General features: G+C 35.2%; 1 protein-coding gene across 3 annotated transcripts in view; it reads left to right on the top strand.

Annotated features, from left to right (window-relative positions):
- Window positions 1–14,085, top strand: part of Exoc6b (exocyst complex component 6B) — a 530,388-nt gene that overhangs the window by 191,931 nt on the left and 324,372 nt on the right. For all 3 annotated transcript variants that reach the window (XR_007211870.1, XM_048352734.1, XM_048352735.1), the window contains one exon: window positions 848–1,024. Coding sequence is in view for 2 of the 3 variants with exons in the window: in XM_048352734.1 (XP_048208691.1) it covers window positions 848–1,024 (177 nt within the window). In the remaining variant the exon portion in view is untranslated. The remainder of the gene's footprint in view (window positions 1–847; window positions 1,025–14,085) is intronic.

Raw genomic sequence — 14,085 nt, 5'->3', positions numbered from 1 at the left:
GGAATTCAGCTCACACTCTGAGCTTCTGACTTACCACTCACTGGCCTTGTGACCTCAAACAAATCTTTTGTCTTTTAGCCTCAGTTTCCTGAGTGGTGACTAAGGTCACTCCCGCTGTGACACTGTGTAGTTTAATGCTTCTATTGTTGTCTGGGTATGGCCATGTTTTCTTCCTTTTCATATTTACTAAAACTATGCTATAATTTCAGTTAGTAAAGCAGAAAGGATTATACCTGCCTTTCTGAGTAAGTTCTGAGGAAGAAACCCTTTAGATCATGGCAGGTTGTAAGATCCTATTAGATAGTTGAAAACATCGAAAAAAGTACTCTCAAGGTAATTCATCCTCATGATTACATTTTAATGGACTCATAACCATATAACCATTTTAAAAGAAGATTCTGTGCATAAATGTTACAAAATTAATTTCAAGTGTCAGTCCTATACCCTTCACCCTTCAACCATATGGTTTCAGAATGCTATATTTTTGTAAGAGATACCTATTAGACATTTGTACTAATCTTTTGGGTACTCAGGGTAAAATGAGTAGATGTCTTTTTATGGTGATATGTTAGAAAAGTTTTATGATATCAACTGATTATCTTCTTTCTGCGTTAACTTGGAAAAAGAGTTAAGATAGGATAACTTCCAGATGAAAATGTATATAAATTAGTATGTTTGATTTTATTTCTGGGCCTAAAAATTTGTATATTAAGGAATTTTGTTGTATTTTCTTTAAGATAATAATTTCTTCAAAACTAAAGTTTTTTGAAAACTTAATTCTCCCCTCCCTCCCTCCCTCCCTCCCTCCCTCCCTCCCTCCTCCTGCCTTTCTTTTTCTATATCCTAGGCTCAACAACAAAGAAACTTGGATAACATTGTCTTGCAGCAACCCAGGATAGGCAGTAAGAGAAAATCTAAGAAAGATGCATACACAATCTTTGATGCAGAAATGGAAAGCACTAGCCCCAAATCTGAACAGGATTCAGGAATTCTTGATGTAGAAGATGAGGAAGATGATGAAGAGGTAACTAACATTTGGTCTGGGGAAGTGAGGCTTTTAAAGTTTATAGTAATTTGAGATGTAAGTTTATATAATAATTGTCTTCTGAATATTAAATACAATTTGAATTCAGCTTCAATTTCAAGAATTGTTCCTTTTCAATTGAAAGGACCTGAAGGTACATGAAGATAAGCTTGATTTTAATTCTTTTCAGTATTTTAATTTTAAACATTCAGTAAGCCCAACCTTATTTGTAGATTTACTACATACAGTTTTGACCAAATACAGTCAATCCTGACTTATTGTCAGTTGTGTAATCTACTGTATGTTTCCTTCCCCTTCAATTTGTGAAAATCTCTTTCCAAAAGCAAATGGAAATGATATTCACAAAACCAGGTAAGAGCGATTGTGCTTAATTTCAGTGATAAAATAAAAATTTTAGATCTGTTGAAAGATGGCATGTCTTTAGTGGAAGTTGGGTTGCATTATAGCAACAATGAATCAAGCATCTACAGTATACTACTAAATTCTACACATCTTGAGAATTCAGTTTTTCTACTCTAGAGGTTTCCATGGAACCATATACCCATGATACCAAGGGTTCTACTATATTACTCAAGTTTTGAAAAGATTCAGGTTTTTTTCTTTTTCCTTGTATGCTAACTGGGTACTACATCAAGAGAATAATATATGGGATTTAGAGAACAAGAGCCTAAGGAATCTTCACTGACCTTGGCATAGTTTCTTTCTTTTTTCTTTTTTTGTCCAGTCCTGGGCCTTGGACTCAGGGCCTGAGCACCTTCCCTGGCTTCTTCCCGCTCAAGGCTAGTACTCTGCCACCTGAGCCACAGCGCCCCTTCTGGCCGTTTTCCATATATGTGGTGCTGGGGAATTGAACCAAGAGCTTCATGTGTAGGAGGCAAGCACTCTTGCCACTAGGCCATATTCCCAGCCCCTTGGGATAGTTTCTTGAGACTAATAAAAGATACTACTTTTAAAAGTGTCTTGAAAAATTGTTCAGACTTAATACAAAATTTCACAAGGCTGAGGGAACATTTCTGGGAGAAATAAACATATGAATGATAATGGAGTATTTGAGAATTTTGGAACATATCACTTTTTAGTTCTGTATCATTGTCAGGCTAAGAATAAGATTAATTAATGCATATTTATCTATTATTTGTTATTAGAAGTATGATTTTATTAAAATTTTAAAGGCATTTTTATTATCTTTAAGTAGTTGTACTATTTATGAGTACAATATGTGTTGAATAATAACACCCCTTTCATTGTTCTCCCTTAGTATAATATGTTTTGAAAAATAAATTTATTGTGACATTTGAGGTTTATTGTTAAAATATCCAAGTTATTGTTGAAATATTTTTCTTTGTGAGTATAAGTATTTGATAATATGAGCCAAATTTTCTTTTCTTTTTAAAAACTGTCAAAAAGTTTTCATATACTTTAAAAATGACTGTTGACATGTGAGAAAACTTTGCTTCTATACTCAGTAACCTGTTCTGACTTCAAGTGCTTGTCCTCTTTTCATTGTTTTATATCTCTGGATAAAATTAAACTCACTGTTTTGTTTTCATTCTCCACCCCCCCCCCCCCGCCCCCCACCTCGGTCTGCTCTGGTCCTTGGGCTTGAACTGAGGGCCCGGTCCCTGTCGCTGAGCTTCTGTGCTCAAGGCTGGAGCTCTACCATTTAACCATTTAAGCTATAGCTCTACTTTCAGCCTCTTGGTGGTTAATTGATACTGAGTCTCATAGACCTTCTTGCCTGGGCTGGCTTTGAACTATGATCCTCATATCTCAGCTTGCTGAGTAGCTAAGATTACAGGCATAAGCCACTGGCACCTGGCTCCTTGTCCTTTCTTGTATCCATACTATCCTTTTTTTTCCATCCTTTATATCAAAATGTTTACCCAAGAGCAGAAAGGTCTTTCCTGATTATTTTGTAGTTTTCACTCACTTTGTCATTAATGATTAGTATGTGTTGGACATAGATCTATCTTGGAGAACTGTCTAGTATTAGACTCATTATCAATGACCAGTCATAATAGTAGCATACACAGCATCAATCTGTAGAAAGACATTTTTACATTATGAGTACTTATCAAGGACATTAAATTTGTGCTATGGCATAGAGAAAATGAAGTTAAACGTAGCCTGAGCCCCTGGATAATACATATCCTGAAGAGATGATTATAGGATAATGTTAATAGGCCAGGCACTTGTGGCTTATGCCTGTAATCCTAGTTATTCAGGAAGCTAGATTGGAGAATTTTGCTTGGAAGCCAGCCTGGGGGGATAGAAAGTCTGGGAGACTCTTATCTCCAATTAAACACCTCCAAATAACTGGAAGAGGAGCTGTGGCTCAAGTTGTAGAGCACTAGCCTGGAGCACAAAAGCTCAGTGGCAGTGCCCAAGCCTCAGGATCAGTACCAATAAATGAATAAAAAGAATGAAATATACACAGTTTGTATGTGATATATATGATACTCTTCTTTGCTTTTTTCTATGAGGTTCAGGGAAGATGAAGATAAGCCTGGTAAAATGTCAGAGTTCTTCATAATAAAGTATTTTAAGAATGTACTTAGAAGTTAATATTTTAAAATGTTCTTATATTCCAAATGAGACAATTCATATTGGAGATTTGCTGATTGAGCTCTTACAACAAGAAACAAGAATTCAACACTTTACTGTCATCTAATGGCATCCTATCTAAAAAAAAATCCTACCTTATGTTTATTTACTTCACAGTTTGACTCTTCTTCAAGTGCACATTCTTAATCTCAAACCTCATGTAGAGAATTATTTATTTAGATGTCTCCAAACTGGTTTCTTGGCATAATTCTTGCATGGTGTGAATAAATTCTTCAGATAAGGTCTTTCGTGACCCACTGTGACGTTCTGACCTTCATTCTTGTCATTCTTCAACAGACCTTGTTGAGAGCAGCACAGTTTTGGGAGTATTAGGCGTTTAAACTTTTCAACAGGGTAACTGTAACATAAAAGCCTAAACAGTAGTGGTTCTTTATCTGTATGGGTTATATATAGATTTTGCGAATTTCATAAAAATATATGGAATCTTTTTCTAGTAAAATATGTGAATGTAAAATTCACTTTTCTACATAAACACTCAAGGATTCATGCACTTTGTTTTATCCTTTAGAACAGCTTAAGAATCTGTGTTGCAAAACAATGTTTTTTAACTTAAATGTGCATAGAAATCATATTAGTATTCGGATTCTGCTTCTGCAGGTTATGGATGAGTCTGAGAGTCTGCATTTTTAAAAAGAGTCCAAGTAAGGGTGACATATTTGGTCTCTGAAGCACACTTTGAGTTGGTAGACTACGTAGGACCTTTAGGAAGCTTTCATAGTTCATAAATGAAACCAACTTATGATATGCTTTGCTTGTTTTTTGTCAGTCATGGGGGTTGAACTCAGAGCCTGGACACTGTCCCTGAGCTCTTTTGCTCAAGGCTAGCATTCTACCACTTAGAGCTGCAGCACCAATTACGCATTATGTTTTATATAAAATGATACTAATGATTGCTGAGCAACATTACAAAATTAAATATTTCTTAGTAAAAATTTCGTTTTGGTTTTGGTAATTAAAGGTCACATTAAGATATGAATTTGTTCAAGTAATTATATTTAACATTTAATTATTTTTGAAGAACAATGCATCAAAATTCAGTTGTTTATGAGAAATGTATGTTTTAGGGAATTTGTTTTGAACTTCTTTATTACATTATGGTATATGTAGATATTAATATTCTCTTCTAAAGGTCTTGATTGGACTTAATTTGTCTGTTGATTAGGAATGTATTTATACCTACAAATTCAATAATAATATCAATTTTGATATAGAAACACTAAAGTCCTTAAGCTGACATTATTTGTGAAATGGTTGACCCTTATATTTCTACTGAGGGTAGAAATGTGAGGATTGTGGGAAATAATGTATACAACATTTTTATTACTGCTGGTCCTACAGTACTGTGGGTATATAATAAATACTATTATGACATTATGATTATTTTTATTAAAAAGACAAAGTATAATTTGACACAGTTTTTGATGAAATATGTATTTGTAATACCTGATAAATACTATCTGATATAAACAACAAAACGTCTGCTGAAATAATGTAAATTACATAGCAAAGAGTTTGAAAAAGCAAGGATTATGATTTAAAACAATTTTAGGTTACTTTAGAACTTTTGTGTTCTTACAGTACTTTTCTCGAATCTCACTTAATGATTTATCTCATATTTTAGTTCATATCCCTCTTAATTTGCTTATAAATTCTTCAGGCTCAATGGCCACCATGCCATCTATAACCAATGAGGGTAGAATGTTTGTTGTTGTTGCATGAATAAATGGTTCATGTCAGGTTTAGCCCTTCATATTTTGATTCCTCTTTTGAAATGCATAATTAGCAGAAAAGAATTGCTAACTTACATACCAATGACATGTAATAGAGAACTTGTAGTGGTGTTTTGATTGTGATAATGTTCTAATTTTGAGATGCTAATTTATGTGTGGCTATTATATTTTATCTGAACTTTAAGATGTTTATTATAAAATTTTCTAATGTCAGGTAGGTAGCAGGAGGTAATAGTCTTTAGTAAATTAAAGTGGAACAAAGGATACCATTAGAAAATCTGAGATGAGTAGATTATGAGGAGGTGGAGGATGACAAGCATGAGGACCAGGACAAGGAGAAGGAGGAAAGAAGAAGAGAAAAAGAAAAAAGATAAGGAAGAAGAGAGGAACATCCTATTCTAGGCCTCACCTCCCAAAGCTTCTACCATAGAGTAGTGCCATAGGCTAGGCCTCTGGGAGATACAGCAACTATCGAACATTTAAAAGGCAATAAAATGAATATGAAACTCTGGTTTTCCAGATTAGCCTATTTCATTGCATGGGAGTATTAGATTGACCCTCAATATCAAGTTGGCACCAGGGATGTATTTTCTCAATATGTTGCATCCCTATTGTGTCCACATATTGGTAATTTACCATCTAGTATCACCTTTATGTCCTTTTTTTGTTTATATTGAGTCCTAATCCAAAAGTGGCAGAAAAGAAAGGCAAACTGACCGTGCTTCAGGATGTATAATAGCACTCTAGGTACTTCATATACAAAATGTATCATTAAGAGAGTTCAACTTAAAAGCACTGCTTCACTTATTTCTAATATCTATTGACCCCTGTAGGGTTTGAGTTTTTTACTTCTGTTCTTACTGTCAACATTTTTTCTCCCAGTGAATCGGATAGTCACAAATGTTTTTCACTTCTTTTTAGCAGAGAATCATATTGTGATTTTATTTCTACATTTAATGTATTTAAACACATACACAGTCAAAATAGAAGTAGATGCCTCTGCACATAGAATGAGGGGAATGGGGGGCAAAATAACAATTAAAAAATCAAATGAAAACATGACATGTCTTTTGTTTGGGTTTTATTTACATTCTCTGAGGTCTGTCAGTGCAGAAATACTGTGGCTCACATTGATTTATGGTCTTTTAAAATTAATTTTGTTGTAGTAGTATGAAGATAATGTTATTTTGAAATTATTTGCATTAATTATAAGCTTCTACCCATTTTTCAGTTCTCTTTTAATTTTTCCTTTCTGTTCTCATTGTTTACTAAACCTCTTTCACTCTGTGCAAATTGGTTAATAAGTTCAGTCTTGGAATGCCTTTGTCCTTGTCTTATCTGAAATATCCTATACTACTTTTTTTCCTCAGGAAAACCAGCTTCATTTTACCTTAAAAAGTTATTGTCTGGGATTGTAGCTCAGTGGAAGAGCACTGGTTTAAGCACACAGAAATATCTGGGTCTGATCCCTGGCACTGAAGAAGATTACATTTTCTTTTAAAGAAAAAAATTTTTTTAGAAATTTTTTTATACGAGGCAAGCGCTCTTGCCACTAGGCTATATCCCCAGCCCCTAGAAATTTTTTTAAAGAAATTTTTTTAAAAGAAAAAGCTTTTAAAGAAAAATTACGTGCATGGTATCCAAATATCTATTATTTAAATTCTTTTCCTCTCACAAATTTATTTAGAAAAAAATCAGGAATACACACTTTCTGATTATGAATTATTACACGTATTTCCCCTCTTCAAATTGAGCCATTTGAAAGGAAATTTCATGAAATTTGAACTTTACTGTGTGTTTCTTGAGAATTGTATTTTTTGTCACTGTAATACAGTGGGTGCACCGAGGGAATTTGACATTGACAAAACTATCACTTTAGAAGGAAAGTATAAATTTCCCTATTGTCTCTGCATTTATAGATTTTTCTCATTGATTTCTTTTTACATGCAATTACTACAGACAGATATCATAAATTGCATTTAATTTTTATGTATATTTAGTCTGTCAAATTATTTTTAGGGTTCTCCTATCCGAGTAATTTAATTCTTTGAAAATATAAAATGTGAACATGGCTACACAATGTTAGAATATGTAGAGTGAAATCCCATTCTCATACTTATCTTTCCCCACTGTTGCTACTTTGCCTTTTTAAGTAATCATTTTTATTAGTTTGTCTAATGCTTCCTTAAACAAAACTATTGATAAAATAATACATGTATCCTTTTTTTTTACCAGTCCTGGAGCTTGAACTTAGGGCCTGAGCTCTGTCCCGAGCTTCTTTTTTGCTCAAGGCTAGCACTCTACCTCTTGAGCCACAGGGCCACTTCTGGCCTTTTCTGTTTATGGTGGTGCTGAGGAAATAGACCCACGACTTCACGCATGCTAGGCAAGCACTCTTCCACTAAGCCACATTCCCAGCTTTCAATACATGTGTCTTTTGTCACTTTGTTTTCTAACCTGAAAATTCACTCCCTTTCAGCTCATAGAAATCCTTCTCATATTTTTACTGCTAAATATGGCTTCATTATTTAGAGTATCATAGTTTATTCAGGAAATCTATATATGGGTATATAGTGATTCCTAATATTCTTTGTGTAAAAATAATGGTCCTTGCACAGATTTTAGATTAGTTAAAACAAACAAGAACATATTGATGAGTACTAAGTTCTGATAAGGCACTCATATATTGGCATGAAGATGTGAACTAGTACAGTCAGCTATGGAAAATAGTTTGGAAGTTTATTATAAAGTTAACATAAATTACTTACCAATTCTACTCATATGTACCAGTTCTAATCATATAGTCAAAACTAGAAGCAATCCAAATACCCTTCAGTGGGTGAAGGGATAAATGAACTTCAAACTATCCCTAACTGATATGTCACTTTGAAATAAAAAGTGAATACAGTTAACATGAAACAAACAGCATAGACAAATCTTAAATGCATTATGTGTAACGCAAGAAGCCAGAATTAAAAGGATACATACTGCATGTGTCTATCTATATAATTCTCCTAAAAAGACAAAACTCCAGGGACAGAAAATGGATCAGTGTTAGCCATAACCTAGGCATCAGGGAACAATTTAACTACAAAGGAGCATGAGGGAATTTTGTGAGGGTGGTAGAACTATTTCTTTTTATCTTATGATGAGTATAGGACTCTATGCATTTTTAAGACTTTAAAATACCGTTCACAAGAAAAGGTTGAATATAAATATAAACCTTTATTAAATTAAAGAAAATCAGTCAGACTGGAGGATTGACTTTCTATGTAGTTGGAGATGTATCCTGAGGGTAGGTTTCCAGAACTGGGATGGATTGTTAAAGGATACATGCACACATAGTTTTATTATGATGTCAAATTTATTACGGTGTCAAATACCTCCCCCCTGTTATATCATTCTGAGTAGCCCATCAGTACCCCAACAATATATGGGGTATATGATTCCTTTTTATTTAAGACAGCATTTTTAAGCCTTTAGTACCCTACCCCTCCGGCTCATGTAGTTTTCATTTGGATTTCTATTACAATGAGTAAACTTGGGTTATAAGTTTGAGGGTGCTCTCTCTCTCTCTCTCTCTCTCTCTCTCTGTTTATAAATATACGCTTTTCCTTTTATTTTTACTGTCACATTCAGTGCATTTTTTTGCCTAACAGTCTACAATGTCTTAGACCAGAACCATGTTAAAGACAATTATAATTAGTCATTAATTTAACCAGTATTAAGGTTTTAAGTGGATAACTTTTGGCCATGGACTTTTTTTTTTTTTTTTGAGTGCAGTGCCCTAAAAGAAGTAATGCTTTCCACCACCCCTGTGTTCCCCCTCTTTTTCTGCCTAGTGATAAAACTGAAGTAAAATAGTGATCTCTCAAAGTGGGTTCTAATAATGTGGCATATTCTGTATTTGTTTAAGGATAGCTCAGGGCATTCTTACGTTCTTACAGGCTTTGAATATCTTTATAGTTTTGCTAATTCTAATGTAGAATCAGAAACCTTCAGTTTGTTGGTATGGTTCTGATATATTTAGTCTACCTCTACGAAAGCTTATGTACACATGAATTTTATCCTTTACTCTGAATGTTTGGAAGCAAAGTATTCAGAAAAGCACCCTGTTGGAAAATGTTTGTTAGGTATTTCCTGGCTTCCAGACATAATTTGAGCAGTCTCAATTGCTCCTCTGAATGCAAAGGCCATGCCTCTTCAGGTAATCATTTCTTGTTTTCTCCCTGCAGAAAAATGCCTGGTACATTTTAATGACTTCAGATCCAACTAATGTTCAGAAATGAGCACCAAGTCCCTACATTTATTTATCAATACCAAGAAACTGTTTTGTGTAAAGTGGTAATCAGAAGTATTTCCATGGTGGAGAATGGCTGAAATAATTAGTGAAAAACATACTAAATTCCTTTCAAGCCTCTCATATTCTTATTCCATCTATTTTGAAAGATTTCTTAAGAGAAAAATTAATGGGGTATATGTATGAGAGAGAAAAAGCTAAAATGCATTTGTGCATGTATATGTCTTAAGGATAGAGTGTGAACAACTGGGCTAGAGTATACTAATGTATTTTTGTTTTCATGCAGTGTGTTTACTAACCACGTATGGCAGTCTCATAGTACATTTGCTCTTCTTCTTCTTCTTCTTTTTTTTTTTTTTGGCCAGTCCTGGGCCTTGGACTCAGGGCCTGAGCACCTTCCCTGGCTTCTTCCTGCTCAAGGCTAGCACTCTGCCACCTGAGCCACAGCGCCCCTTCTGGCCGTTTTCCATATATGTGGTGCTGGGGAATCGAACCAAGAGCTTCATGTGTAGGAGGCAAGCACTCTTACCACTAGGCCATATTCCCAGCCCCTGCTCATCTTCTTGTGTGAAGGGAGGCAGGCAAGTCCTTTGTATCTTCTTCCCTTTTTGTCACATTATGCTTACCCATCAGTAAAAGCAGGCACATATGTCAGGGCATTACCTATTTTTTTTTTTTTTCTTATCTTCCTTCTTTCGTGAATTTTTTTTGTTTGTTTTTGTTTTGCCAGTCCTGGAGCTTGGAATCAGGGCCTGAGCACTGTGTCTGGCTTCTTATTACTCAAGGCTAGCACTCTACCTCTTGAGCCACAGTGCCACTTCTGACTTTTTCTGTATATGTGATTCTGAGAAATCGAACTCAAGGTTTTATGCATGCTGGGCAAGCACTCTACCACCAAGCCACATTCTCAGCCCCTTTAGTGAATCTTTAGTGAAAGATGTTTTAAAATTAGGTTCTGAAATTTCATAGGAGTTTTCATAATTAGAAATGTTTGTGTTTCTGACCACCTAAGATTCATAGGTCTACTTGGACTCTTTAAATCATTAGTAATTATTGTGTGCAGAAGCACATGAGACCATTTCTCAGGTGTCTTTTATTAATCCTATTTATAAATTTGCTTTTTTTTACTGTATAGTCTCCTCTATCTCCAGACTCATTTTGGTCATGTATATAGTCATTGGTCATGTAGTAGCTGGTATACTTCTATAACTTCTGTTTAACAATACTCCATAAATAAAATTAGGAAGTATTGCTTTGAGGAGTTGTTAATATTTGTCATACAGTTGTAACCATGATATTGAAAAAGACAGATTAACATAGTATTGGTTACTTATGGATTCAGAGTCCTTAATGTGTTCATTAGATGTAAAGTAGTGGAAGAATGTATTTCTTATGCCTTTATTTACTCCCAGATATTAGTAGTTACTCAGTAGCTTTTCCTCCTCCACCCCCAAATCCTCCCAGTGTTGGGGCTTGAAATCAGGGTCTGGGCCCTGTCCCTTAGTTTTTTTTTCCCCCAAGGCTGGCATTTTATCACTTGAGCCACAGCTCTACATCTTGCCATTTTGTAGTTAGTTGGAGATAAGAGTCTCACAGATTTTCCTGTACTGGCTGGCTTCCTACTTAACTAAAGAGTACAGGCAAGAGTCACATGCCCCTAACCTCAGTTCCTTAGGTTATAATTTATGTCACTTTATGTATACATAATACATGTAATGTAACACACAGACTCTTAACTTATATAAAATAACATATTCTGTGGCACAGATCTTAATTGTAGAAGCCAAACTCTTATATCCTACTGAAAATGCCAAGCTTTAGGCTGGCAAAAGGCACTAATACTCTCCTTTCTGAAACTATATAGGGGATTAGTCAGCTGCTGTCCTTGGTGATGAAGTTATTTCATGTGTATTCTTAAGGAAAACAACTAGTTAAAAAAAGCAAGATACTCTTGCATGTACTGTTTATGGCCACTTTTGATATCTTCACAGATCTATTTGAACTTCTAGAAAAATACAGACTCTAGTATCTTAATGTCTTGAGTTCCTGACTGCCAGGCAGAGGAAATGTTTAACTATTTTAATCATGTTGCTGTATCTGGGAAAGAAAGCCCTTATGAGAGGAAATGACAAGGTCCTACCACAAAGTTATCTCTTATCAGCTATAGCCTCAGTCGATAATGATTTGTCAAATTTGGACGTGGGTAAAATGTGGAGGGCTGTGTTATTTACTTTAGAAAGGAAAAATTAGATGAAGCTGATAAAGGAGTCATGGCCTTTGTTAGGAGACAGAAACCATTAGAGACAGTCATTGTTAGCTTAGGAAAGTGTCCTTGGACCCCTCCCTTGAAACCTAAACCTGTTTGAATCATTCTTTGCCACTGGTGGGGAGGGTGTGACGAAGGGGGTGGAAATTGGAAGACAGCCTTGACAGACAGCATTTAAAACAGAGAGCAAAATAAGGATCTTTACAACGGACCTATTGCTGTGAGTCAGGAAAAAACTGCCTTTTGTTCTGGACTCTTCCCTACCCCCATGTATTTAGATTTGGGGAACTTGGTCTTCTTTCCTTGTGAAAATGTGTAGCATTCCTTCACGTACAGTGTGTGCTGCTCTTCTCTATTTGCCTTCCTGTAGATGTAAGTGATTCTTTTTCATTAGTGGAAGCAGAGAAAACACATCTAGCTGGAAGCAACATGAGTCAGTGCATACTTGGCATACCTTTATCCTCACAGCACTTATCTGGGTCCCTCGTGGGGTGTTCATTCCTAGTGCTTCTCACAGAGGGGAGCGGAGAGGAAAAATGATTTCTAAATATTAGGCTGTTTGGGGACTAGAAGTTAAGATTGTGAGATGAAGCCCCATCTCGCTCCTTTTTTTTTTTTTTTTGCCTGAATATCTCTGTAATACTTTCAAAGCAGGCATACATGTACTCGGGAGAACTTAACTAGATGATAGTCCCAGAAACAGAAATAGTAGAGCCAATATTTATCAATCAGAGTGCTGCGCACAGGTTGTAGCTGATATAACTATGTCAAAGAGTCTCATAGAGAGAAGCTTGAGTATAAATGTTTGTTGGGTGATGACAGAAGAGACCTTGTAAATTCTCTAGAAGTATCTTTTCTTAAAAAAAAGTTTACATAAACTAATGATAAAGCAATAGTGACCAATACTTTTTTTTGGTAAGGGCCTCTTAGTTTATTTGTCACAGATTTCTAGGGAATTGTCCCTTAGTGTGGTTGTTTGTTCTAAGTATGGGTGTGATATGAAAGCACCCAGACTCAGTCAAAAGAATGGCCAACAGCAGTTCCCCTTGAAAAAAACTCTGGCTCTGACACAAAGTAAAACAAAACAAGCTGCTTGAAAAAGAACATATAACAGAATTATAATTGCATTTCTTAATCAAAATTGGGAAGATTTCTTCAGCCTTTTTGTAAATGTAAATTAGTGACTTAATCCTAAAGAACAGAATTTTCATTTCCTATACAGATTAAACCTTTTTTAAAAATAAAATTCCATATTTTCTTCTTATTTATTTCTATATGCATATCTAATTTTAAGTAATTTAAATATAGTTTTAAGTAGCTTTGAAAATGTAACCTAAATATGGAGCTGAAATATATTTTAAATGATATATTTTATGTAGATAAAGTATTATATACTTTTATGGAGCTTAAGTACTATATTTAAAATAATATGTTTAAAATTGTGAACATAATTTTGTATGTTTCTCTTTTGTTTTGAGATTATGCTTTGCCTAGCTGTAGGCTCAGGTTTTCCCCACAATGTAAAAAAAGAATGCTGTGGTTGTTTTTTTTTGTTGTTTTTTTTTTGGTCAGTTCTGGGGCTTGGATTCAGGGCCTGAGTACTGTCCTTGGCTTCTTTTTGCTCAAAGGCTAGCACTCTACCACTTGAGCCATAGCGCCACTTCCAGCCTTTTCTGTTTATTTGGTGCTGAGGAATGGAACCCAGGGCTTTGTGCATGCAAGGCAAGTCCAGAATCACCTATTTTTAACAAGATAAAGTAGGCTGTGGGGGCTGGGAATGTGGCTTCGCCATAGAGTGCTTGCCAACCATGCATAAAGCTCTGGGTTCAATTCCTCAGCACCACATAAACAGAAAAAGCTGGAAGTGGTGCTTTGGCTCAAGTGGTAGAGTGCTAACCTTGAGCAAAAAGAAGCCAGGGACAGTACTTAGGCTCTGAGTCCAAGCCCCAGGACTGGCGGAAAAAATATAAGCTCTGGTTTCTGGCAAGATAAGTTTCCTTCAAATGTCTACTTTGTGCTAACAAAAGAATAACTGTCAAGGTGTTTAATGTTATCACTTCAGAGTGCCTAAAATGGTCACAAGTTGAGTCTTAAGTATAATTATTCTTCAGCCATGATA

Source organism: Perognathus longimembris, chromosome 8 (genome assembly GCF_023159225.1).
Source record: "Perognathus longimembris pacificus isolate PPM17 chromosome 8, ASM2315922v1, whole genome shotgun sequence".
Lineage (NCBI taxonomy): Eukaryota > Metazoa > Chordata > Mammalia > Rodentia > Heteromyidae > Perognathus > Perognathus longimembris.
This window is presented reverse-complemented; position numbering and strand designations above follow the sequence as displayed.